At 41.8% G+C, this 27740-nt stretch overlaps 3 protein-coding genes and 1 long non-coding RNA gene across 4 annotated transcripts in view; 3 read left to right on the top strand and 1 right to left on the bottom strand.

The window, feature by feature from the left end:
* The window catches only part of LOC139925766 (beta-2-microglobulin-like), a 71529-nt gene that overhangs the window by 36805 nt on the left and 6984 nt on the right, over positions 1–27740 (top strand). The window lies entirely within an intron of this gene.
* On the top strand, positions 370–26569 carry helb (helicase (DNA) B). Its single transcript, XM_078282132.1, has 12 exons — positions 370–602; positions 12067–12420; positions 13419–13687; positions 13812–14825; positions 16285–16459; positions 18415–18556; positions 19106–19245; positions 22309–22393; positions 23688–23747; positions 23961–24189; positions 25010–25177; positions 25895–26569. The coding sequence occupies exons 1-12, from the start codon at positions 383–385 to the stop codon at positions 26498–26500; spliced, it is 3462 nt and encodes a 1153-aa protein (XP_078138258.1). The 5' UTR covers positions 370–382; the 3' UTR covers positions 26501–26569.
* LOC144538114 (uncharacterized) lies at positions 2996–4832 on the top strand. Its single transcript, XR_013504081.1, has 4 exons — positions 2996–3245; positions 3412–3522; positions 3674–3947; positions 4192–4832. It is a non-coding gene; the product is annotated as an uncharacterized LOC144538114 (long non-coding RNA).
* LOC144538135 (uncharacterized) lies at positions 6106–10614 on the bottom strand. Its single transcript, XM_078282223.1, has 7 exons — positions 10573–10614; positions 8465–8620; positions 8280–8355; positions 7754–8046; positions 7425–7498; positions 6464–6669; positions 6106–6167 (listed from the first exon to the last, which is right to left on the bottom strand). The coding sequence occupies exons 1-7, from the start codon at positions 10612–10614 to the stop codon at positions 6106–6108; spliced, it is 909 nt and encodes a 302-aa protein (XP_078138349.1).

Here is a 27740-nt window from a genome sequence, read left to right as displayed (position 1 = left end):
CTATGCAAAGTACTGTGATATACAAATATCAACGTGACAAGGAAATTATATTATTAATAAAACTCTGCAGTCAGAAACAGCCTACGTCGTCCTCTTAAACAGTTTGCTACATTATTAATTATTAGTTACAGAGATTTCACGTTTCACAACTATGTTTTTAGTGCCAGCCTCTAGGGGGCTTTTATTTTGAAAAGGAAATGCGCATCGGCGACAAAACATGTTTTGGCCAGGTTCGCGGAACTGCAAACTTCCACTGTCCGACCCATTTCGGCCACCATATTCAGGGGGCCCTTTGTTGTACTGACGTAGCCGGTGGGGGCGTGTCTTGTAGCAGATAGACCCTTCTCCCGAGTAGTGTAATGCTAGCTTGTAGGTTTTCGGTATGTCTGCAGCAAAGAGAGCGGAGTCAGGTGAAGAACTCACCCTTATAGGGTGCATATTACCTGAGAAGAAAGTTTCCAGAGTGGAACATGAAGCTGAAGTGTCTGAAGAGGAGGAGGAAGAGGAAGAAAAACAGCCTGAATTTCTGGATATGACAGAGATGAGCAGTGTTTCCTCTGGGGGACAAATGTTCCAGTCCTCGGTACCTCGGAAAAACAAAGGTCAGGATTGTGCTTGGTGTTGTTGTAGTAGTGTTTGATGTTGTTGTTGCGGTGGTGGTTTTGTTCTTTGTGTTGTAATGGTGGTTGTTTACCCCAGGTGCATGTTGTAGTTATGGAGAGTAGACTACGTGATGCTCAACTCCATGCAAATATGTGGCAAATTAATGTGACTTTCATGTTCGGCAAACGTACACCTCTTAAAACATGGCTCGAGAGTTTTTTAGTAACCGTTAGGATAAACTCTTCAATTGGGCACAAATCCAATTTACGAAACCATTTTTTTTATTTCGGTAAATTTTAAATGTGAACAACGTTGCCTGTTGCTGCTTTTCCATAACATAACTTACAAAGTGGTTATGGAGTTATTATTGCGTCACAATTATGCGCGCGCGAGGGGACATTTTGTAGAGAAATGTAGTGTTACGCAAATAATTATTAACTTTGAGGAAAAGAAAATCAATTTTTTATCCACATATGCAGAGAATTCCAATATCTTCCAAAGAGTTGTCTTGCTCTCTCCACATAGTTCTACTGCTCTCCCGACAGCCCTGCTCTGTGCGCGCTCAAAGCTTTGCCTGCGCTCGCTCAACATGCAGAGTGTTACAGCGATCTGATTGGATATCAAGCCAGCCAATCATACATGACCTTCTCCACTCCGATTGGCTGGCTTGATCTCCAATCAGATCGCTGGTTAGAACAGTAAGAAGAGGCGGACAGTTTGATAGAAACATGTCGGAGCAGCAACGCGAAAACAGCGCCCAACAGCCACATGTGAGTAGTTAATACATCTTTAATTACTTTTTAATGAACCATTATGAATTTGCTTGCTTATCAGCTGTATAGATATCAGGCCAGTAGTTACTAGTTTCCCGTCTCACTTAGTATAAGGGAAGTAAGCTAGCATAATATAGCCTGCTAGCCAGCGCTGTCTGCTGGTGGTCTGGGAGAACTTGTCGCATGTCGATGCTACACATTTTTTTAAGATCACAGAGGAAAGCTTGATCATGTCTGGTCTAGAAACTAAACGGCAGATAGCTTCCTGGATTCAAATTGTTTCAATGAGATTGCAAATAGTTGCCAACCAGCTATATAGTACACTTAGCTAACAGCTTCCACATCAAAGCCTATTATTTTAAAATATATTTAGCTTAATGGACCCTTTTCACAACAGCTATTTAGATGTGTTATAGCAGGGTCAATACAGGTGTAACTAATAACACTAATGATGGTTCCATTCCATTTAGGTGTTCCACAGCCATTCCAATGAGCCAGCATGTACTGGAACACCTAAATGGAATGGAACCATCATTAATGTTATTAGTTACACCTGTATTGACCCTGCTATGACACATCGAAATAGCTGCTTTGAAAAGTTTAAGTTAACTGTCACTACAGAAAATAGACTATGACGTGTAAGGTAGTTGCTAAGTATACTATGCAGCTGTCTGTTTAGCTCTGTACTACCTATTGCCAGCACATTCGTTTAAGACACATTTAACTTCTAGTGTTGTTTTAATTCTGAACTTAATGTGACCTCTTTCTATCCCAACAGGATATCCTGAAACAGCAGTTTATGGAGAGACTTCTGACCAAATTACAATCTGTCATAAACCAGCAGCCATTGAACATTGATTATTTGGCGTTCCTGAGCCGCCACGAGCTTATTCTGTTTGAATCATTTTCTGGACCCTATTGTGGAACTTGAAACAGAGGTTGGTCCAGGTGCTGGTTGCCCCAGAATTGTGATAGAGAGAGAAAAATTGAAGAATTTGCTAGACACACATCTGCCCGTCTCGTGCATTGCCAAATGCCTTGGTGTTTCCAGAAGGACAATTTATAGAAGGATGCAGGAATTTGATCTGTCTGTGAGAGGATCATACTGCACCCTTACTGACCATGAGCTTGACAACGTGATATCAACTATCAAGACTCAGATGCCAAATGCTGGTTATCGTATGGTTCGAGGACAGTTGGTTTCGATGGGCCTTCGTGTTCAGTGGTGGCGAATGATGGCGTCCATGCATCGGGTTGATGCTGTAGGGATCTTTTCACGGATCACACAGTTAGGCTGTGTTGTACGGAGAAGCTATTCTGTGCAAGGCCCCCTTTCCCTGGTCCACATTGATACCAATCACAAACTGATAAGGTACAGTATGATGGCCTGCTCATACAATTATCTGTATCTTAAGAGTGGAGGGCAGGTAATACTATAAAAACTTTCATGGAGACCTGCATTGACACCAGTTTTGCCTATTATCTCTTTTTTTTTTTTTTTTTTTGCCTATACAAAATAGAACTACAACTTTTTTTTCCTAACAGGTACAATATTATTGTCTTTGGTGGAGTGGATGGCTACTCAAGGAAGGTAATTTATTTGTACTTGTAGTTAGTCGATTTAAACAGCTAAATGAGATTGGCTAAAATGAATTCTTAATTATAACTTAATATTTCATAATATGAACACCTGAAGGTCCACATAGGGTCAAACAGACAAACACACTGAATACATTTGCTGAAAGGAGATATAAAATGTCACATGGTGTAATTACAGATCATGTACTTGGATGCTGCAACCAATAACAGAGCATCAACAGTGTTCTCGTTTTTCCTGAAATCCACACAGCTCCATGGCTTACCATCAAGGTATTTCCCCCAACAAATAAAACACACAATCATGAGTACTGGGAGATTTAACAATCATACAGATTTGTTATTAAGATAAACACTATCAATTATGCCTTTATTTCATTACTGGACATCAAAGTGAAACTTTTATGAATAGTAATTTTCACTATCATCTCAATTGCAGGGTTAGGGGGGACCAAGGAGTAGAAAATGTTGACATTGCACATTTCATGTTTGCCACAAGAGGAACAGGAAGAGCAAGCTTCATCTCAGGAAAGAGCGTCCATAATCAAAGGTATGTTTTTTTTTTTCTGTTGTCCCTCAGTATTATTTGTGAGACTTAATGATTTGACTGCATCATTATTAGGAATCCTAGTAGAGTGACTTTTTCCAAACAAATAATGGCATTCTAAACACAAACTCAACTAATTACAACCTTATTTTAGGATCGAGCGCCTTTGGAGAGACGTCTGGGTTGCTGTCACCAGCAAGTACCATGATGTTCTACATACACTTGAGGAGGATGGTCTGCTAGACATCACAAACGTCCTTCATATCTTTGGTGTGCACTACATCTTTCTTCCTCGCCTCCGAGCAGACCTTGATGCTTTCACTGGCGGATGGGATAATCACCCTCTACGGTCGGAGGGAAATCTAACTCCTCAACAGCTGTGGCATATGGGACATGTACAACATCTGGATGAGGGAGAGTGTCTTGAGGTACATATAGATTATGTTTTGGATTTCATCACTGTTGGTTTCAATCTATTCATGTAGTTCAAATTTTTATTTTAACAAAGACGAGAGCAAATCAAATATAGCTTTCTTTAACTTTTGTGGCTTTATTGTAAACAATCACACAACAAAGAAAATGTGGCATTATTTTAACAAGTATCCAATCTTGTCATATTTAAAGTGCAAAAAGACATCAGTGTGTGACATTACTATTGATATCAATTTGTAGGATCTTCGTGACCCAGGCATTGACTGGGACAGTGCCATACTGCAAGAGGACTCCAGTGTTGCAGTTGTGGTCCCTGAAATTGACTGTCCACTAGATGAGCAAGCCCTGGCAGAGCTTCATAGAGCTATTAACCCTCTGGAACATTCTCAGTTACATGGACGCGATTTGTACTTGCGTTTCCTGCATACTGTGTCAATATACTAACCACAACAGCAATGTCTTGACTGAACACAACAGCTGTTTATATAGTAATACATTCAACTACTGTTTTACATTAATGTCATTACAACAGTGCCTAAACTCTGTAGAATCCTCCACCATATTGAACTGCCTCACTCATGAGTCTTTTAAACTCGGTGTACGTGTCAAGATGTTTAACAGGAAAAGTTACTGTACGTGTGCACGCGCTCACAATTGGATAACACACAGAGTGATCTCCTAGCCGCTCCCCGCATGTGTGGTCAAAGTTGCATGTTATTTTGAAATGCCTCTTTTCTTCAGGAAGGATGGGGATGTGGGATTGCCCAGTCATCCATTGGAGCACATCCTGCACTGAGAGAGGTTTTGTGTCACCAGTTGCAGTATCCTCCTCCTCCTCTGAAATGCAAGATTTAGTTTAAAATAAAATGAAACCGACAACAGCAACCTTGGTATTCTAGTTTTTTTTTTTTCTTTAACTCTAAATTTGTGTAAACTGCATAATGTATGTAGCTTTAAGTCTAAGACAAACTGAAATTTTAGTTGCCATGTGTTCTGCACTGGATAACTATAGGGAAAACTGAAATGGTGAAATTTTATTTACCTGCCATTTCAAGCTCCTGCAAGAAATCTTGCAGAAAGTTGATCACCTTTCTCTCAGTTAAATCCTTAGATGTTCCCTTTTCACTAAAACGTAGCTGGCAGTTCATCATTATGAAATCAGCATCAGGCTAGGAAAATAAACGGTAAACAAAGCAAATTTGGTGAATATCCTTATCTCAGTGTTTAATAATTGGAAATACAGTATAAAAAAAACAGAGGAAGAACACACTGACACAATTATGAGCACACTTTGATTATCTTCCCTGGAACAAACAGAGTGGCAAGCCTCAGAGTTAGCAGCCAACTGATCCGCCAGGCCGTACAGTCCCATGCCCTTGCGGAGTTGCTGCAGCATTGGAATCAGTCTTGTTGTGGAGTGCAAGACAATAGCACTAATAAAAAACACACAAAAATGTCACACACAAAAAAAACATCATAAATGAGCAATATTCAGAAAGTCCTTACCGAATGATGTTTTCTTTCCGCTCCAGCTTTATCTGGCCAGTGTATCCACAGCTTACAATTTCATTAGCCCACAACATCAGAGATTCTGTATCTGCAGCATCTTCTACCTTAAAAGATGCAATAGTGGATAGAGATGGTGAACTACAGTATTAGCTTGACATAAAATGGCCCTGAAAATAAACCCCTCTTTTTCCACACCCATTTCTATATATAGAAAAGTAATTTTAGCTAATAAGATAATGTAATAATACACATTGAATAAGAAAAGTTAGGCTGATGTAAAAACAAGCTTGTATCACATTGTGAGTGCAATAACCAGTAAACATGTAGTCTAATTGTATACTACAATGTCAACCATATCTAAGGAAAACCCGTATTTTAAAAAAGTGCCATCTGCTGCTGTATGTGTAATTACACTTGCCTTCGACTATAAGACGACCCAACCTTTTCATACATAATTTCCAGGAAAACACCATTTTATATTCAGGCTAATACAACATTACATTAAAAACGTTACGGACTTGATAGAGTAAAATCAAGTGGTTACCATGCTGATGAGAAGAGAAGATTCTACATCGGTCACATCCTCCTTAGACAGATACTGAACATCAATTTCCCCTGCACAGAGGAATTTGTAGCACCACTCTGTCAAAAATGCAGGAGCTGGGCCACCTTGCGCGAGGCGGACTGCCAATATTTCACCAACAGTTCTGTGTTTAAAGGGAAAAACAGTTTTACATTTCAAAATACAGAGAATAAAAACTCCTCTACATGACATTAAAATATATAATAGTTGTATATAACTAACCTGAAATTATCATGTATCATGTCATTATCATTATCAAGGTCTGTCAAAGAGTACTTTGGATTTTTACCCTGGTTCCCAGCTCCCTCAAAGAATCTGTTTTCAATGCCTGAAACCATATCTTAAGCAAAGAGGAAGACCTGGTTTTAGACGACCCATTGTTACTGTTATATATCAGAACAAAGAAGGTAAAGTACTCACCAGTCAGAAACTCTTTCCTAAGAGCTCCAGTATCGATGCCTGACTCTCCTAGATAGACCACCTTGAGAGCACTGACAGGGGATGCTGCTTTCTTCCTCTTCCACTGAAGAATTCCCCTCTCCAGAAGGTCTTCTCTGTTGACACACAATTTAAATTCTGCTGTGTTGTCAACTCGATCTCCAAGGAAGCGTAGCACATCGTCAAGACTGTTAAGAATAGAAGATAAATTAGATCAATCCCAAATTCAGACATTTTGTAAACCTTACACCCCTTCAACATACACTACCAGTCAAAAGTTTTGACACAGCTGACTGAATATCCTGTGTTTTTCTTCATCTTAAAGCCAATTTTATCTAAAGGCTTATGCGTGAATGCATGAAATTAATTTCTTAGACAAATATAAATAGTGAAGTTGATCCTATATATGAATTTCTTTCCAAAGCCTTTGCCTTTCCATCAAGGCAAATAATCTAAACTATAAGATAGTTTTGAAAAATGTGGTGTGTCAAAACTTTTGACTGGTAGTGTAGTTCAAACAGTCCCATAGACACATTGCAAGTATAGGACAACAATTTTGGGAGAGAGTAGAAGGATTGCCTACCAAAACATGTAATTTCACACTAAATTGTTTTAATTTTTTGGTCATTGCTGGGTATAAAACCATGACAAAACCACTAGAATTCAATGTTTTTTCTATGTTGAGAAAAGTGTAACAGTTGATTTCTGTTTCCTCATTTTGACGCTTGTCTTGAGAAAACATATCACTTACCTTTTTGGTGTGCTCACAGGAGCTTGGGCAGAAGCACTTTGGCTGCAGTTGTTTGCAGCAGAAAGGACTGTACATTCTGAACTGTACATGAAACACCATATAGAAGTTCAAAGATAAAGCAATGCATATACATAGACATCATTATATTCAAATATGTTTATGATGCAGAACACCATAAGCAAAGCAGATCACCTCTCTCCACACAGACTAGCATGGAATGTTATCTCGTCTTCTGGGAATTCTTCAGAGCAAATTGGACAAACCACCTGAAATTTAAAAACACAATTGCACTTTATTACAAAGAACTAATACAGGGATGAATACTGGCCCAACTGGGACCATAGTGGTTTTTTATGTTACTTATGTGCTAGGTTTACTCTTGTCCTCAACTATCCATAAGTCTTTGGAGGTCTGCAGATTTATAGACAATGCTTGTAATAAACAGTCAATATCTTAACTGTCATGTTCCAATGATCACTGGCACAAAATTAAAAAAACAAAAAACAAACCTTTCCTCTCACCTGAACCTCATTATCATTGTCAGTCTCATCAGAGGACAGTTTTCCTTTGCATGTCTTGATGTGCACTGCCAGCATCTGCAAAGGCATTACTTCATCACACTGGTAACATGTCTTCTTTGGCATCTTTGAAAAGTGGTGTGAGTCAGGAGGCAGAGGAGAGGTATCCAATGTCTCCTGGAGTGGCACAATGTAAAAGGTGGCTTTGCCACCCGCTGACACAGCTCGCAGAGCTTTAGCAGAATACCCCTCTGCTTCTGGAGGAATTACCACCAGTTTTCGTCGACCACTTCCACCTTCAAGGAAAAAACAAAAATAACTGGTTATATGAGTAGGGTTGAGGGATGCAGTGTTACAGCAGCTATGGCTGGTAAAAAATAAAATTCCTTTATGTGTATTTTGTTCACATTCAAAAGAATGTCAGTGGTTAAATTTGTTATGCTACAACAACAGGCAGAAATTGGGATGTAGTAAATGCATTAATGACAAGAACCAAACAAACAAAACCTTATGTCATAGTCTTGCAAACCTGTTGCTTTGTGCAAGAGCCATCCTCCGCGAAGACCATCCATTTTGGGAAATGTTTCAGTCAGGATCCTTGAAATCTTGGATATAGGTAAAGAGCAAAGCATAGAGAGACAGAGGGAGAGAGAGAATATGTGTTGTGGTGAATGCATTTCACACTGAGAAAAACTACTGGACTGATAATTGTACCTCTGTATGGTCACTGTCTTCCGGAATAGACACCGTTTGTCTTCCCATCCCTGCTTGGAGGAGTTCAAGCTCCTCAGTTGGTAAAGGTGTCCGGGTAGTGTTTTTTGGTAGCAGATAAAAATTAAGAGGAGTTGTCTTATTGTTGATCTTAAAACACTGTTTGGTGGCAGTTAAACACCTCTTTTTACCACGATTTACATTTGACTTTATTTATTTATCCTGGAAACGATCTGTGGATTGAAAAAAATGTACAGGAGATTAATGGGTAAAAGTTGCATGATGAAATCGAAATACCATACATCCATTTTCTAGGAGAATTACAGACCTAAGTGTACTCTAATCATATATCACATTATCTCCATACATTATTTTAACATTTTATGGCATTAAATGTTTGTGATTTATATGATGTGACTAAATAAAATTTTAAATGTTTCTTTAATTAAATTATTAATCCTCTATAGGCCAACTCAACAAATCTTTTGCTAACCCTGAACACATGCATCCTGATAAAGAAAAGTGAATGAAATTATCTGAATTATATTAACCTAGTCATCTCCTGATGCACAGTAACGTTGCATGGCCCTGGTCTCTCAGTCCTGCTTTCAGTCTGGCTTGGTAGACTGTTGGTATTTCTCTCAGTCCTGGTTTCAGTCTGGCTTGGTAGACTGTTGGTATTCACGGCATTGAGCAGCAATGACACCAGGTTCCTGGTTGCAGCCTCAATTGCAGCATGACCCTAAATCAATTTAAAACAATTTCAGATTTAACACATTTTCAAAATCAAATTATTATAGCTAGACATCATAATTGGTCATGAGCTTCATTTAGCAAGCTGTCTAGGTTTTAAAAGGTACAATACAGTATGTGAAATCACAATGTAACAACACTGAAACAACTATATGGCTGGTGGCCTGCAAAAACCCTTCACATGGTGAAAATTTGCCATTTTCTTTTTTTTTTTAATATTTCCACAAACTATAAACTCTCCCCTATATATAATGACTGAATGACTGAGATAGCTCTCTCAGATCAAAACTTATGAGTATTTTAATCTCTTATGTGTCGAAAAGTAAAAAGTTAGAAAATGGCTTAAGGGCAGTTAATAGCACAGCGAAAAGGCAAATTCCTGGGCAGCAGGACTGCCACCGATGGTATGTCACAGCTGTTTAGACCAGATAATCATAACTAGCTAACGTTAGTTTGCAGACATATTTAAACAAATTCATTGAAATGTTTGAATCAAGCATGAACATAATAAAAGATGAGGTTCTCTGTCCAAGCCATGAGAAATAAGAATACACCTGCTCCCCAGTCACGTATACCCGACGAGTCCAAAAAAACGCCACTAGATGGCAGTATGCACACACTGCTACTCCCGTTCCTGTCTTAGTAAAAGCCAAAAGCCCATTTGACAACACAAAGTGGACTGTAGACTAAAACGTACACCGAGTAGAAAATCTATGCTATTTCTCTAGACCAGAATAAAGAAAATACATTTACTTGAATGAAACTTCTTATTTAAAAAGATAGAGGGAAAGAGAACATTGGAAAAGCTGTTACATAATAACATGTTATTAGGCTATTCTGCAGACTGGTGATAGTCCCAGTCGTCACATTTACAAACTATTACTATTTTCCTTTCAAATGGTTAAATTTTTAGTGCAATTAAAAATCAGAGCTTGTCGGCTCTGATTCGCTTTCAGAATGCACATAACAATAAATTTAACAACCTGGGAATGTTTGCATTACTTTGAACTGATGGAAGAAAAGGGTGAGAACATTATTGTTAACCGTTAGCTGTGCATCGGGGAACTGAAAGCACTTGCCATGTGTTGTGAGCGCTATCTGCCGTTTAGTTTCTAGACCAGACATGATCAAGGTTTCCTCTGTGATCTTAAAAAAATGTGTAGCATCGACATGCGACAAGTTCTCCCAGACCACCAGCAGACAGCGCTGGCTAGCAGGCTATATTATGCTAGCTTACTTCCCTTATACTAAGTGAGACGGGAAACTAGTAACTACTGGCCTGATATCTATACAGCTGATAAGCAAGCAAATTCATAATGGTTCATTAAAAAGTAATTAAAGATGTATTAACTACTCACATGTGGCTGTTGGGCGCTGTTTTCGCGTTGCTGCTCCGACATGTTTCTATCAAACTGTCCGCCTCTTCTTACTGTTCTAACCAGCGATCTGATTGGAGATCAAGCCAGCCAATCGGAGTGGAGAAGGTCATGTATGATTGGCTGGCTTGATATCCAATCAGATCGCTGTAACACTCTGCATGTTGAGCGAGCGCAGGCAAAGCTTTGAGCGCGCACAGGCAAAGCTTTGAGCGCGCACAGAGCAGGGCTGTCGGGAGAGCAGTAGAACTATGTGGAGAGAGCAAGACAACTCTTTGAAAGATATTGGAATTCTCTGCATATGTGGATAAGAACAGACATACAAATTAACTTCTATTGAGTGCAAAATTGATTTTCTTTTCCTCAAAGTTAATAATTATTTGCGTAACACTACATTTCTCTACAAAATTAAGTTCTTGGTGTGCTCAAAATGTCCCCTCGCGCGCGCATAATTGTGACGCAATAATAACTCCATAAGTGGTGGGCGGTAACGTGACGGTGATTAGTGTGAAGCAGTTCTAAAAGTCCTGCAGCAGTTAGGAAGAGAGCTGCAAAAGTGCTGCAAACCCTAAAATAAGTGTATTAGGGGCTAATTCATAAAACTCCGCGGTAAACCGAATGTTTATGATGTCACTTACTGAAATTATAAATTGGCCAGTGGTGATCGTCACCTGATGAAGACCTATCAAAACGTTGTAAGATATATAATATATGGGAGCACTGGCAGTAGCGTTCTCTTTCTTAAAGACTTTAGCTCTACTCCAGCACATGCTAAAAGGTTTATGGGACGTGCGTATGGTCATCTTCTCTTTTTTTAATCATGACTGAATCAAATCAGATGGAAATTGCCGTTTACAACCGCAATCACAGCCAGTGTGCGAGTCATATTTATTAAACATTTTCACGTTTCCAATGATAATTAATCTCCTAGGACACAATGTGACTTCATCTATTGATTTTTAAATATTTATATTATAATATATTTTTTAAATTTACATTCATTTTCATTAGTTAACATTCATTTCTACAATATACCGTCTGAGTAGAACAGGTGGTATTTTTTGCGGCGCGTTGTGCTTTTATGATTCGCTTTCCCAATGTGTAAATTATAAAAGGGGTGGGAGAACGGGGAAAACGGTAATGAATGAGGAAACACCCTACTGTGACGGTATCTGCCCCTAATGTCATGCGAAACCTGCCGGTAAGTTTTATGAATGAGCCCCTTAGTCTGAGTTTTAGTGTCCCATCATGGTCTAAAGGCTGTTTCAGAAGCTTTTTCATTTGACAAGAATAAAATACTGAGGGGAAACGGTGAATACTTGTAATCTTTGGTATAAACCCCCCCCCCCCAAAAACCCCAACTGAATATTGGAAGAAAATATCATTTATTTGCAGCTTTAATACAAAAATATTAGTATCTGCCTTCAAAACCCCCCATCGGTTGAACCCTACTGATCATGTTCCTATTGTGTACAGTTGAGTTCCAGGTCTTGTCTGGAGGAATCCACCAAGTGGAGGGACGATTCGCTCTCAGGAGTCCTTGGTGGGAGGTGACTTGTTCTGTCCGACGCCAGAAGGGCAAGCTGGTTGTGAAGGGGTATCATTCCTACAAGCTACGCTCTGACCTGGACAGAGAAGGCTGGCGTCATATCGTGTCCCTGTTTCTAGCTGCTTGCCACATAGAACCACAGTTTATTGCACAGTTCTTTGAGTGGCTGCCAAAAAATACAGATGTCTCCATTTACAACCTGATGGAAGTCCTCGGTGAATTTTCAGAAGGGGCCAATGCAGGAGTAGCTCAGTACATTGCAGACCATCTGCCACAATCAGGTTTGTTAACAACTAGCTTAACTCCCACGCCATATAAAAAGACCTGAGTGTTATGAATAAGACGGTTCTCAAATTAATAATGCTGTGTTTTCTCTGTCTACATGAATTCTTGGTAATTGTAGATTAGCACACCCTTCCCTTGACAACTATTGAGTTGCCTCTCAGCAAGGCAGTTAAACCCAAGCTGCACCAGTGGATCTGCTCAGTGGTTTTACTGGGCAGCTCCCAAATGTGGATGTGTAAAGGTTAAATCATACTTCTGCGTCGACTGATGCCATAGCTACGCCATCACTACAGCGTAGGCCAAAGAGGCTGCCGCCGTAGTTTACATGCACCTATCCAAAAATGTAACTGCGTGTAGGGTGATGCAAGACTGCAAGGACTGATTGGTCCGTTTTGTATTGCGTCCTACCTGTATCCGGTTGATGTTCGCTGACAGAAAGACAATGGAGCAGATAGAAGAGAGATGAGATGTGGAGGGCTGCAAATATATTCATTTGTAGGACACCTCATTTTCAAATTATAAACACTACCAGATGTCACTGAATTCATGGTGAGAAATATGCCAGAACATGAGCTTCAGAGAATGTAAACACTACTTCTTCTGTTATTATTTCCGTGTTAACAAAGCATGCCACTGCCATCTAGTGTTTCGGTCAATCAAGGACGCAGAACCATAAATGCTCGCACCACCATAGGCATTAGGCACCTACGCTGTTGCTACTGCGGCAATTCAGCGCACACATATAATTTACCCTTAACTGTGAATGTGAAGCAGGGTGGTGCTGAAAAAGAACGTGCATGCTCAGAAAACCCCCTGTCTTGATAAAGGCTAAAAAAGGGAATGAAGGGGTGTCCTGGTGACGTCCTGGGGTCACATCCGGCCCAGGACCTTTGTTGCATGTCATTCTCCTCTCTCTAAGTCTTTCCTGTCTCAGGTTCATAGTTACCTCACATGTGGCTTATACATCTTTAATACCGGATCTGTTCTGTTTCAGTTGCAGGGATGCAAGTGTATGCATCCTGTCTGTATCCTAATGTGATGAAATACCTTCCAACCCTGTTGCCTGGCCATTTTGTTGATCTGCTTGTAAAAGGCAAGAGAAGAAAGACTCTGCCAGCCACTCAGGCCACACAAGCTAGACAGGCTGCATTGCCCACACAACAAGAGGATGACGAGGAGGAAGAGGAGGGGGTGGACCTGAGCTTGCTGGCCAAATTGGAAGAAATCATAACAAATGATGTGTGGAAGCTGGGATTTAACTATGTAAGGTTCCAATATGTTTGCCAAATCTGCCAGCTAAAGTGCAACATCTTGTGTCAAGCCTCAGTGAAGGTATTTGTGTGTTCTTGTGCTCTTGATTTTCAATTTCTCTTTCTTTTCTCTTAAGCTTGTGTACAAGGAACTGAAACTGGTGCGCTGTGAGGCTCAGCTCAAGGCGTTCATGGATTGCAATCTGTTCCACAAAATCCCAGAGCTTCAGCGTAACGCCTTGCAGGTGTACGAGCAACTGAAGAAGTATTGCCATGGCACAGGCAGCACCTACATGGATCAGATGGATCTTTGTGAGGTCCTACTCCAGAAGATGTCTGACGAACAAGCCTGGAAAGCCATTCATTTTCTCAAGGACCAGGCTGTAGTGGTGCGCGACAAACAGAAGGTGGCGCTGCAAAACTTTAAGGTGTACGAGACAGGTATCGCCAAATGCTTGCGCTCCCTGGTGGAGCATAAGCCGTGGAAAATTCCTCTGAATGCCAGAGAGGTGCTGTGTGCAGATGCTGAGAAGAGGCTGATATTGGAGACAGAGCAAGAAACAACTCGCCATGATGAAAATGCTGATTCTGAAGGCAACCCTTCAGTCCCAGACCCAACAAACATATCTGTTCCACTTGCTCACGGGGAAGAAATCCCTCTGATCCAATCAGAAGCTAACACTCACCCAGTCTCATCATCTGAGTCCTCAGAGCAGAGGGCTGGACCGGGCCAGGCAGCAGCAGACCAGGTCCTTCCCACTATTGAGCTGGATCTAGACCAGGTCCGGGCTGTAGAGATGATCTGTGCCAACCCAGTGACGGTCATCAGCGGTAAAGGCGGCTGTGGGAAGACCACAGTGGTCTGCCGGGTGTTCAAAGCTGCCATGCTGCAGTACAACTGCGACCAACAGGAGATCAAGAACGCCTGCATGGACTTTAAGAATGACACTGGAGGATCCCCGGGGTGGGACTACCCGCCAGGCTCACCCAGCCTCCTCACTCAGTTAGAGGAAGAGGACGAAGAGGAGAAGGAGAAGGATGGGAGCAGACCGCTAACTAGCGAAATGGAGATCCTGTTGACTGCTCCTACAGGCAGAGCTGCATCTCTACTGACCAAGAAGACTGGTTTCACAGCATACACTCTACATCAGGTAGGGATTGGAGAGGCGGCATCTGAAGGCTACAATATGTTTTCTCCTTGAGACAGGAAGTGTATTGTTAGTCCCCCCAGTTGGTCAAGTTCCCATCCCAACAGGACAGTTCTCATCTAGCCTGAAACTGAGGTAACTGGCATCCGTAAAGCCTCCACAGGTGTTGAAGCAGACGTCGAATGCAGCCAATTTGCAATTACAAAAGCAACTCTGATATTCACCATGTGTTTGAACATGTAGCTTTGCTCTTCTTTCTTTTCTTACTGCTTTCCTCCATTGTTGATTGTTCCCTGCTCCGTGGTCACTAGCCTCACCTTGATAGCCACAACCATCTCACTGATGGCCACACTCATACAATACGCCCACAGCAAATGGTATACGCTCCAAAACATCCCAACATAATTGAAAAGGCAATTTCAGGTAAACAGATGGATCTAGGCATGAACACACAGGGTCACAGACACACAAAGACCCACAGAGACTGATAACGTAGAATATCCTATTTATTGTTATTTTCATGCCCAAAAAGTTGTATATTGCAGCTTTAATCTAGAGTTACACCAATATGGTTTATTGAAGGCCAATACTAATATTTTTGTATTTAAACTGCCAATAACCAGTATCTTTTGACGATATTCAATATCTTTAAATGTGACCATTTTCATGGCAAGAAATTCCAAGTAATCACTGTTTCTGCAATAATTTTATTCTTGTCAGGGTGCAAAAGCCACCAAAACAGCATTTAGACCATGGGACACTAAAACTCTCAATTGAAATCAAATAATAATCATAATAATAAAGACTCATTAGAATCAGCATCAGTAAATGATCAAATTGCATCATATCCATCATATTGGAGGTGCACTACGCTGACTGAACCAATTCTCTTTTTAATAATGGACAATATTAGCAATCCCATACAGTATATCAGTTTAACTGTACCTATTTAACAGTTCGGCTCCTCTTTCGTGGGCTTCCGTTCGTTATATGCTGAACAACAATGTATCCTGTGTCACATTTCCCTTTGAGAACCTAATGTTTACCTGCATATTATTCTGGATATTAAGCCATATTTAGGGTCATACAAGGGTCATTTTTTCCAATGGAAAATTTGGCCATTGTAACTAATTTGAACAATGTGCGATGAACAATATGGTTGCAATTAAATGAAAAACTTGACAAAAGTCACGGGCTAACACAACATTAGTTTTAACTAATCGAGCATGTCCAGTCTTCACAAAACCTGTCTGTGTGTCTGTCTCTCTACCATGTCTACCTTCTGTAATGTTTTATCTGTCTGTCTTTTCAAAGTATGCTTGGACCCTGCAGGTGCTGCTTGTGGCTACATTATCTTATTTTGGTTTCTCACATTTGGGATAAGAGCTTCTCCAGGTTATTGTAAATGGTTGCATGTGAACACCTCAAGAGTGTATCCTCTCTCTCTCTCTCATTCCCCTAGGTGCTGTGGAGTTTCATGAACACAGAGAAAGAGAAAGGCTACCCTAAGTGCTGGAAGTTCCAGCATGTTCGTGTTTTCGTGGTGGACGAAGGCAGCCTGGTGTGCGTCCAGCTCCTCCACTCCATCCTCACCATGCTAACCAAACACGCCCAGCTCAGGAAGTTCATCCTACTGGGTGAGCTCCAAAACACTGTAGCATTCACTGCAACATTCTGATTCTGATTAACATTTCACTCGGTTTACAATCAAAGCAAACAGGGTTCAACCCATGCTTCTTTTTGAAGGCCAGTAACAATATTTTTGAATTGAGGCTGCTTATATTTTGATATATTCAAAAACTTGACATTTCACCATTTTAATGACGACTGAAATGGCATTTAGACCATGGGTCACTAAAACCCTGCCGCTACTAATACTACTGCTATTAGTACTACTACTATTTCTGATAGTACTGCTACTACTATGACCACTATTGTTCCTGCTAGGGATGCCGCGATCGATCGGCCAGCAATCGGAATCGGCCGATATTCAGTATAAATATGAGATCGGAGAATTCCGATAATGCTTTATAGTCGCCGATTGCAAAAAACGATCGATGACGCAAAACACGTGAGCCATTTCTCTTCTTGAACTTCTTGAATTCATATTTCTTTAGGCTACATGTTAATTAAAAACACAAATCTTCATGGACAACCAGTAAAGTCACAGTCCGTCACGCCCACTACTTCCCCTCATTTAATTCTCTGCTGATTTAATGCATCAATTCATCGCATGCCATGTGCGTTTGTTTACATAATGGTCTGCACTCTGCACCGCTGTCCGCGTCGTACTGGACGACGGTCGAGATCCTAACAGTGGAGAGGCAACTGAAAAGTCTCATTTCTCTCTCTCTTAAGAACATTCACTTATACAAAAACAAAGACTGAAACGGATATATATCTTCGGAGGGTGTCTCCATTTATTTAACTCGACTCAACAACACAGGCAAGTGGCAACAGTCTGAGTCTTGTGCTTCGGTTATCTCACTAAATCATGTTGCGCTACCTAGAACGCACATGGTTTTGTTTACATAATGATCAAGTAAATATTGAGGTAGAAAAAAAGAAAATGTGGATACTTTTTAACCAGGACTCAATTTGATGGATGAAATGTATGTAAAATGGAAACTTACCTATAATACTACTATACCAGCTGCTATAACAAAACACAAAAACTATCTGTGGCCGATCGGTATCGGCAGATATGGCTCATAGACGATCAGCGATCGGCGTCAAAAAACGTTATCGGGGCATCCCTAGTTCCTGCTGTTACTACTAATACCACTGCTAGTACTACTACTACTGCTACTACCACTGCTAGTACTAGAACCTCCTTGACTACCACCACTGCTAGTGCTAGTGCTACTACTGCTGCTGCTACTACTACTACTACCACTGCTAGTGCTACTACTACTGCTACTAACTGCTACTACTACTACTACCACCACTGCTACTGCTAGTGGTACTACTGCTACTACTACCACTGTTAGTGCTACTACTGCTGCTACTGCTACTACTACTACTACTACCACTGCTAGTGCTACTACTACTGCTACAACTGTTGCTACTACTACTACTACCACTACTACTACCACTGCTACTGCTACTACTACTACAGCTACTACTACTGATGTCTTAAAGACATCAGTGCTTGGATGTCTGTGCACCACCTCAAGCTCAATCTTGACAAGACGGAGCTACTCTTTCTCCCAGAGAAAGATCACCACTCTGATGCCCTCTCAGAATGCCAAGAACCAACAACCGACAACCAACTGTCCTGCTCTGCCTACATTGCACAGTCCGCTCCTGTAGGTTCTCCCTCTATAACATCTGCAAAATTCGCCCGTTCCTTACAAGGGAAGCGGTACAGCTCCTGGTCCAGGCACTTTGTAATCTCCCGCCTAGACTACTGCAACGCTCTTCTGGCTGGGCTGCCCGCCTCTGCCATCAGACCGTTACAGCACATTCAGAACGCTGCAGCCCGCCTGGTGGGGGGCTAGTTGGTTTAGGTTTATTGTAATGTTCTGTTAGATATTGAATAAAGCTGACTGCTGAATGTATGTAAATCTTACTTCTGTGTGTTTTTGTGTAGGTGATATTAGGCAGCTTCCCAGTATCCAGCCTGGGAACACCCTACACGACCTGTTTCACAGTCTGAAAGTCGTCCAGTGGGCCATTGAGATGAGGACCAACCACCGAGCAGAGTCTCAACTTATTGTTGAAAATGCTACACTGTAAATATAAACATTTTTCTGTTTAGCTTCCTTAAGGCCTAAGATTTAAAATGTTTACTATAATACTATTGTGGCGGACTCTTTAGACATTATTCACCATAATCTGTGGTTTGGGTATGTTTAACACACACGTTTTCTGAGTCTGACGTCAGCTCGACGTATGTTGTGCTTTTGAGCGCGAAGGAAATTGTCTTGCTCTGTGGTTAAAATAAATGACACACGAGTTGGTGTAGTCAACTAGAGAAGTTGTCCGTCTCAACTTTCCTGCCACTTCTACACTATCAAGTGAAAAAAGAAACGCAGTGTATTGCAATATGCAGTCTGTTTTTTGAGGGTGTGCAAATACCCTGACAACTATAATACTGTGAAGTAACATGCTGTAGTTTAAGTTGGGGTATATCTTTATCTTTGACCATTTTCATGCCTAAAACTAACACTGACAGGACTAGATCCTATGCTAAATAACAGGACAATATCGGCAGACCCATATATCAGTCTAACCCTAGTTTAAGAGCATTGATTGACACACCTAATGTTGGTGTGTTTCAGGATCTCAGAAATGGGGATGAAACGCTGGTTTGGCCCTCTGGAGTTTGACGCCACAGTGGATCTGAATGAGTCCTACAGCATGCCGTCTGCTGACAAGAAGTTCATCCTTGTCCGTCTGCCGAGAGAGGGGTTGGCTGACGGTCAGTATATCTACTGGGGTTAATTTTCACATCAATGGGAATGTAAGATTGACATTACCAGGATGCAGTGATGGCACATGTTGTAAAACAGTAAGGAATATAGCTGAATAGATTGTACCACAGAACTTGAATGGATAGAACGGTCTTTCCCATGCTGAATGGTTGGAGTGGCAGCCATTTTTATGTGTACCGTTTGGCTAACTTCTGTATGAACCGACTTATGGCAGTTGAATTAAGTTGTCACTCATGCCACCACTAGCTGGTTCTCTTTTACAAGTTGCTGCTGTCTTTAAAGGAATATGTTGGGCCAGGCCATGTGGTCAAACAAAGGAAAGGCCTACATTTAAGATTGAAAGCCTAAAACACCGGCCTAACAAGGGAATCAGAAACCTGAACTCTAGCCCACCCGCTGGGCTGGGACCTTAAACAAAGGAAAGCAGCGCCAAAATTCCAACAGGCCCTGAAGTTCACACCTAGGTGCGAACTGGCTGAAACCCAACCTCTGGTCTCTCATTGGACGAGACTCGGGAGAACCCCGGGATGTCCCCATGACGTCACCAAGAGTATAAATTCCAGAGATACCTTTCCTCATCGCCCCTTATTGCGACCCCGTTGCTGAACAAGGTGGTACCTGAAACGTTCGAACTGTTCTTTTGTTTAGCCGAGGCGCAGTCTTCAACACGAGACCAGACTGTTTAGTGTTAACCATAACACTGTTGGATCCAGAAGGATTAGATTAGCTGTTTGTGCATCCGGCATTCTAACTCCTTACACGCACTGCCGTGGGTAGCAGACCTGCAGAAGTGGACTGGAAGAGAATACAGCTAAGGACACTCCTTCCCTCCAAGAAGACAACGTAAGGATACGTTTCTTCAACCAAGTCGGCTCCTGGCCGACATCTTCGCTGCCTACGAGGAAAGCCAGCTGGCCGTTGTTCCGTGCACGGAGAGATAACGGTCCCGCAGATATCCTGGGAAAACCCCGGATCGATAGGACGGACTCAACCACACACCAATCACTCGAGAGTGATTCCCAAGTAAGAGGCTTTGGTTCTGGGCAGAGACTAGAATAGGTGTGTTAATTAAGCTTACTGATCAGAAGCTGTATTTGTGCGTATTGGGAAGCGCATCGGACCGCCGCGTCCATATTATGCTGTATGAATAATACCTCAATCATTATGCTTGCTGCTTAATTTGATTGTGTTAATGTGAAGCTGATTTGTGTTCAATTGCATGCCGCTGAGCTTGCATCCATGTTAGTAGCCACCGTATAAAGCCAATATACTGCCTTTTACCAGTTCAAAGACCAGTAACCCGGCGTACTATTTCCAAGTCGTACCCCGAGTTCCTGTGTGGTAAAAGGCTATTGTTGTGTCTCTAGACGCCGAGTAGAACCTCTAGGTTTACCCTGAGTGTTTCCCCCTTTCTCTCTCTCTCTCTCTCTCTCTCTCTCTCCCTTACTAACCCACACACACACACACACACACACACACACCCACATCTCATTACACATTCATTGCTACTTTAGAATTAGATGGTGTTGGTTTAGCTGCCTAACTCCAACTCCATCTTGGTTCCAAAACCCCCTTTGTTCAAACTGCGCGGTCACAGCCGCCATCTTGAACTCTCGCGAGACGTCCCACTCACGTGGTCACGTCCGCCATCTTGCTCTCTCTCTCTCTCTCTCTCTCTCTCTCTCTCTCTCTCTCTCTCTCTCTCTCACACACACACACACACACACACACACACACGCACGCATCCACACGTGCCATATGCTGTTTGTGCCTTTATGCTTGTTAGTTAGACTGATAGTTATAGTTGTATAATAAGTTGTTGATTAACTGCAGTGTTATTGATTATTGCTTGATATTGCTAAAGTTAAATAAACTCCATTATACTTTTAAAGAGAAGTTGTCTGTGATTCCTTGTGCATATGTGTTGCAATAACTGCTGGTTGTGAGGGCCTGTGTACGAATTCACCCTTCACTGTTCACTCATAAATGTACAGTGGTACTCAACCGCTGTCATTTGGGGGTGAACAGCCATTCTGAGACTGTATTGAAGGTTCGGTTATTGGTCCCCTGGTGCCCCGTTTATATTGACTCCCGTCAATAATTTTATGAATATTAATAATTTCACAATTATTAATTATTAATTGCTAATAACCAAACCTGCCCCTATCAAAGCCCAACAAATAGTTCGGTATTTTGAACCCTGGGCTCATGTTTTCCGTCATGATCCCTATTAGGAGAAACCATAACTTCACTAGCTGCCTGCTCCGCCCGTCTGGTAACACCGGGATGCCCCCTCCCACGCTACTGCAACAGAAGCCTAGGGGCATACGCGACAGTCTTTGAAAACTATGATAAACGTTGTTTTGCAAAACACAACGCTCACAGTGTAATCATACCGGTGTCAGTATGTTATCTTGAAAAATTCGTAAAAAAACTGAGCTTTCTGTCCTAATATTAAACGAATATAATAGTTCCTATCCAAATAGAACACAGCTATTGACAGAAACTATTGACAAGCTGATGTCCATTAGCTGTTTGAAGTTAGCGCATGTTAACTTTTCCTTTCCACAAAAGGTGGGCTAAGCTCCATTAGTTTAATGGGTTGTATTAAGTTAAAGGTACCTGTTTGGTGACGCCTACCCGATAAGTTTGCTAATATGCTGATTTTGACAAGAAGAGCTAGCGACAGAAGCACAATCTTTGATTAAGCTACATTAACCTCGTCGCAAACAGCAGCTTTCAGTTGAGTTTTGACACTTTGCTAAGTAGTCGTGCAGCAGACACATCTGCACAGTTTTCAAGCAAGTGTAACACACTTAATGACCTTAATGCCCAGACTTGCGTTGTCACTATAGCAATGAACCCTTAAAATGCCATAGTTGCCATTTTATGTTGTACTAGCCAAATTACCATGACAAACAGTGGAAGGACTGTTCTATCTATTCAAGTTCTGTGGTTAGAGTATGGCTGTTGATGCAAGACAGAATATACACTAAGTATTGTATGAGGCATGATTTACATACTTTGCTGACTGCACATTTAATTTTCAGATTTACAGACGGCTGTCAAGTTACTGATAGACAAAGCTCCTGGACTGAAAGAGGATTCAACTTCCCAGTTCATTGCTTTCAAAAGGTTAGTCACTAGAGAAATCAGAGGATGATTGACAGCACGTTCAGCTGCAAATAAGATGCATTGTGGACCCACTTACAATTATTTAAAGTCACAATGAAACAGCATTTTTGCAAGAGCATGTTGCTCGTATGGCTTGGCTTGGCTAACAAGGTGAAGAAGTAAATTTATATTTCATTGTGAGTTTAAAGCTACATTATGTATAACTTGTTCATGGTAAAATTCTGCCTTATATTCAACAAATTAATGTGTTGGGGCTCACCCAGAGAAAATCCACCCAGCAGCGCTGCATGAAACCATGTAGTTTCTCCCATTCTAGCCCCTGTGTTTAGGAAAGACCAGTGGCAGGAAGAGTTGTCGGCAAATAGAAAGTGATGTGTTTTACATATTAAAGGAATAGTTCACCCAAAAATGAAAATTCTGTCATTATCTACTCATCCCCATGCCAGCTGAAACTCAGGTGAAGTTTGTTAGTCCATACAGCAGGCCCTGAGCTCCACAGCGGAATGGTGTAGAAGCTTTCTGCAAAACAACTGAAGTTGCTGGTGACCTGACTTCACAGTTCAAAAAATTACGGAAAATAACCATAAAATGGCTCCATGCAGCTTGTGCAGCATAATCCAAGTCTCCGGAAGCCAAACCATCCTAAAGTGACTTGAAAAGACAGACATTTACACCATTATTTAGCTGAAATCGCCACACTAGCTGTTATTTCAAAATGCATCACGTTTGCGCGCACCCCGGCCTCGATAGGTAAGACTAGCTTGAATTAGCAGAAACAAAATTTCCGGTTTGGCCGTTTAGCCTTCAAAGTTTTCTGATTCCAATTTCAGTGATCGGGTTTGATCAGCTCGGGATAGGTTGAGACTGAACTATGCGCGTTCACGGTGAATTTATAAAGCCATCCTCAATCGAGGACTGAAACTGCAGATAGAGTTAATGCGTGAGTTGACTATCAAGTTTAAGGCCTATTTTAGTCATTCAACATTGAACAGACCTCTGTAAACTAATGTTTAATAGGTCGGATGTAACCTATCGCCTGAATTCTTAATGACTTTTTTGCTGATTTTTATATTTAATTTAGGTGTAATCCAGGCGGCATGAAACACACTTGGTAACAAATTAAAATAAATCCTGGATTTCTCTCTATCCTGGATCTGGATATTTTGCCAATCCTGCTTTCTGGAATACCCCTATGGCCAATGATTGAGTCATTGGTATTAACAACCCCATCATCATCATTTTATGCTGTGGAGCAGTGAAAACCTCACTTAATGCACCTTTAATTCTTTTACAGGACAGATGTTGCACTGATCAATGAGCTTTGCTGTAAGCACTATAACAACCATACGACCAGGTGAGTGACTAGCCACTTAAAACATCTGCATAACTACTACTTCTGACACCTGAATGATATTGTCCCCAGTACAAGCCAAAAGATTAGCCAGAGTTTTGATGCTACTACCATTTCAGTGCTATCCATAATGTGTTGCAATCATGTCTTACAGTATAGATTACAGTGTTTGCAATTTTTTGACAATAATCATACAATTATATTCCTCAATGGCAGAAACCACAAAAACAAGCTGGTGTTTCAGCCTGGGGACAAAGTCTGTTGTACGAAGAATGGCTACATCCACGTCGAAGAGAAGGTGGACGGAGAGGATGAGGAGGGGGAAGAGGAGAGGTGTGGATTTATGCAAGCCAGCACGAATCATGAACAAAGTCAGAAAAAGAAGAAGGATAAGGAAAAGGACAAACTGCGGCTCTGCAACGGAGAGATTTTCTTCATCCGAGAGGTCGGCATCATGGACAGTGGCTCTTCTTTGCCTGCTGTCTTTAACTTTGATCTCAGTATGAAACACTGCAAGTGAATGCAGAAATGTGATGAATGGTTAATACATAACCTCTTGCTTCCTTGAATAGCTGGACCAATTTGGTTTTGAAGGCCGATACGGATACCTTGCTGCATAGATTTATACGCGACAGTCTTGAAAACTAGTCTTGAAAACCTTCTAAGCCGGTGTAAGCGTCCACGAGAGCCAGAAGAATCCAAAAATAACTTGACAGAAAGCTCTTTTTTTTTTTTTTTTTCTACAATTTTTTTCAAAATAACTGACACCGGTGTGATTACACTGTGAGCGTTGGGTTTTGCAAAACAACGTTTATCATAGTTTTCAAAGACTGTCGCGTATGCCCCTAGGTTTCTATTGCAGTAGAGTAGGAGGGGGCCACCTGGTGTTACTGGACGGGCGGAGCAGGTGGCTAGCGAAGTTATGGTTTCTACTAATGGGGATCATGGCCGAAAACATGTTATTTGGGCCCAAGGTTCAAAATACCAAACTATTCCTTTAATGAGGAAAAAAAAGATTTTCTTGAAACTACTAGAAATATTTAGTGTTTTCCCCCAGAATATTGTTCTTGTCAGGGTGGAAAAGCCCCTGAAATGGTATTTAAACCATCATGGGACACTAAAACTCCATTGAAATCCAAACTAATGAAATTCTTCTATGTGGGTTAGCAGCTCCTTAAGGCAGATTTCATTGACTGACTGATTGATTTTTAACAAAAGGCCAATATCGGCATTAAATGGATGTATTGGTGTTGTTTCTCTGGCAGGACAGGATGGTGGAGGGGGAGTCTGGCTCTGCCGGGAGGCGTCCACGCACAAAGCGCTATCTCACCCTGGATGACGGCGATGGACGCATGCTAACGGGGGACTACAGAGAACTGCAAAGGGAGTGCAGGCTGCAGCATGCCTGGGCTAGGACCATCCACACCTTCCAGGTACACTGACCAGACAGACCGAAGGCCACATAATACAGAAACATAAGAGGAGAGGAAACTTTAATGATCCCCAAGGGGAAATTGGGTCATTGCAGCAGCAAATAGTCATAGAATACAGCAAAGAAGAATAAAATATAAATAGAATATAACAAAATGAGGGTACACATGAGATAATTTAAATACTAGAACATGTTAAATGAGTAGAAATGTTTAAGTGAAAGTATGAAAAGGTATGGATTCCAGCTTTAAGAGAGAACAACCTAAATAATACAATAGCAGCCTAAATAATACAGGATTTATGGGGCTCTTTGTAATACAAATGTTTCCACCCCTTAAACCTGCAGTAAGCGTTATCAGACTTATAACCAATCCTGAAAATAATGTGTGCTATGTGGAGATTTCATTGTAATGGCGGAATCGAGGAAGCGAGTGAGTTAACTTGTTAAACTGGTGAACTTGCTACCTACCTCTTCACTTGTCATTGTGGGACATGTAACCTCCATTTGTCCTTGGTAGGCCTCCGTAGTGCAGTGGCTTTGCTGTGTGTTATTTACAAATGTGCTGTGGTTTCTGTTGCCCACTAGTGGTCAGAAAAATAGCTTATTGCAGCAACACAGAGGCTCCACTACATGTCAATCATAAAATGTGATTTGGTATAACATGGATTTGCAATGTGTGAGAATTTTCATTTGTTTGTCATTGTTTTTAATGACTCAGGGCTCAGAGAGCGACACCATTGTCTATGTGCTGGAAGACGGCAGGGCCCAGACCTGGAAACACGTCTACACGGCCGTAACGAGGGGTAAGAAGCGCGTCTATGTGGTGGCTGATGACAAAGGCATTGCATCGGCCATTAAGAGACGCGTAACCCAACGCAAAACCAGACTGGGAGCTCTGGTCAAGGAGGTGCTGGTGAATCCCTGCACTGCAGGACAGGAGCAGGACAGTCAGCCCAGCGGCAGCCAAACCCAGCCGAACACGCCACACAAGACGGCCTCGTGCTTTCGGCCTCAACAGTCCACCCCTCTGTCCTCACAATCCCCCAGCAGATCCCAAACATCCCGCACCCACCCCACACCACTGCTACCCAAGAGCTTGTGGAAGGCCGAGGGGGTTAAGGAGGAGGACATTACAGACTTGTCCCTGTTGGACGACCTGGCTTTCAGTCAGACGTACTCCTGGTTGCCCATGGACAGTTCTGAGGAGGGGGAAGTGGAGGAGAACCAGCCGAACGATGCTGCGGCATCACCCGGCAGCAAGAGGGCGCTCTCTGTTGAGGGTCTGGAAACCCCACGCAAACAGCTTCGGATGATGTCAAGCTAGCAGAAAAGAGTGTAAGTCAGGGGCCCCACGGGTCCTTGAAATCCTTGAAAGTTTGTGAATTTGAGGGAAAAAAATCAAGGCCTTGAAAGTTTTTGAAAATAGACATAAATAGACATGGATCATTGAAAGTGCTTGAATTTATATATTTTGTGCAAGAATAGAAATTGAAGTTCAAGAGACCACATAGTCTGCCATCACTGTAACACAGCACAGTTGAGAAATGTTCACACATTCAAGCCTCTCTCTCTTTTTAATTGTTGTCTGTGAGCTACTGTAAAGCCTGCTAGTTCTCATTATAAAAATTCTCAGTGTTGTAACAGTAATTAACCTTGATCCGTGTCTCAAACTATGCCGTGTTGGGTCCTTGAATTTGAGGGAATTGGGCCTGGAAAGTCCTTGAAAAGTCCTTGAATTTGATGTTTAAGAAGGTGTGGGAACCCTGGTAAGTACTGTACTGTAGTTCAGACAAAGTGTGTTGGTGTGGAGCTTTTGTTGGCATCTTCTGTTTCAGACGTCGTAGCATTCACCACTTGGCTGTTCCAAGGCAAGAGATTCTTTGTTCTAAGTTCAGAATTACCCTCTGAGCAAATGTTAAAGGGTAACTTCGGTATTTTTCAACCTGGACCCTATTTTCGCAGCTTTTTGTGTCTAAGTAACTAATGGGGACAAGAATTTTTGAAATTGGTCCAGTATTGAGCGAGATCGCGTCAGCCGGCACCCGCGAAACGAGCTGCAATGTAATCCGACGGGGCAATTGTGAACCGTCAATGTACGTCCACTAAAAGTGCTTGTTTTTGCCACTGACAGGCTCAGATTGTTATTATAAGTGTCTGACAATATTATGGAAAGGACCCTACAGAGAAATGAAACGTTTTCCTTTACCTTTCGCTTGATCCGGTCTGTTTGCGGCTGCGGCACACCCCGAAGTGCGCAAAGGTGCGAGGGCCCGATCATCGCTGCTTGTGTGACCTCTGTGAGATGTCTCCTGTCTAAATGAATCTCCCGGAGCTGGTCAGGCTTGTGGTTAGGGATGGGAATCGAGAACCGGTTCCAGTTGAGAACCGGTTCCGAATTGTCTGATCCATCGGAATCGTATGCCTCCGAGGTTATCAATTCCTTTTATCGATGCCGGCATGTTTTTCTGACAGTTGCGCATGCGCATTGCAAAAACTCATGCGTCATGACGTCAAACTCTGCGTCTACGCTGCTGGAAACTTGCAACAAGGAATCATGGCGGAGA

This window comes from Centroberyx gerrardi, chromosome 24, assembly GCF_048128805.1.
Source record: "Centroberyx gerrardi isolate f3 chromosome 24, fCenGer3.hap1.cur.20231027, whole genome shotgun sequence".
Classification (NCBI taxonomy): Eukaryota; Metazoa; Chordata; class Actinopteri; order Beryciformes; family Berycidae; genus Centroberyx; species Centroberyx gerrardi.
The sequence above is the reverse complement of the archived record's forward strand: the minus strand, read 5'-3'. Positions and strand labels throughout refer to the sequence as shown.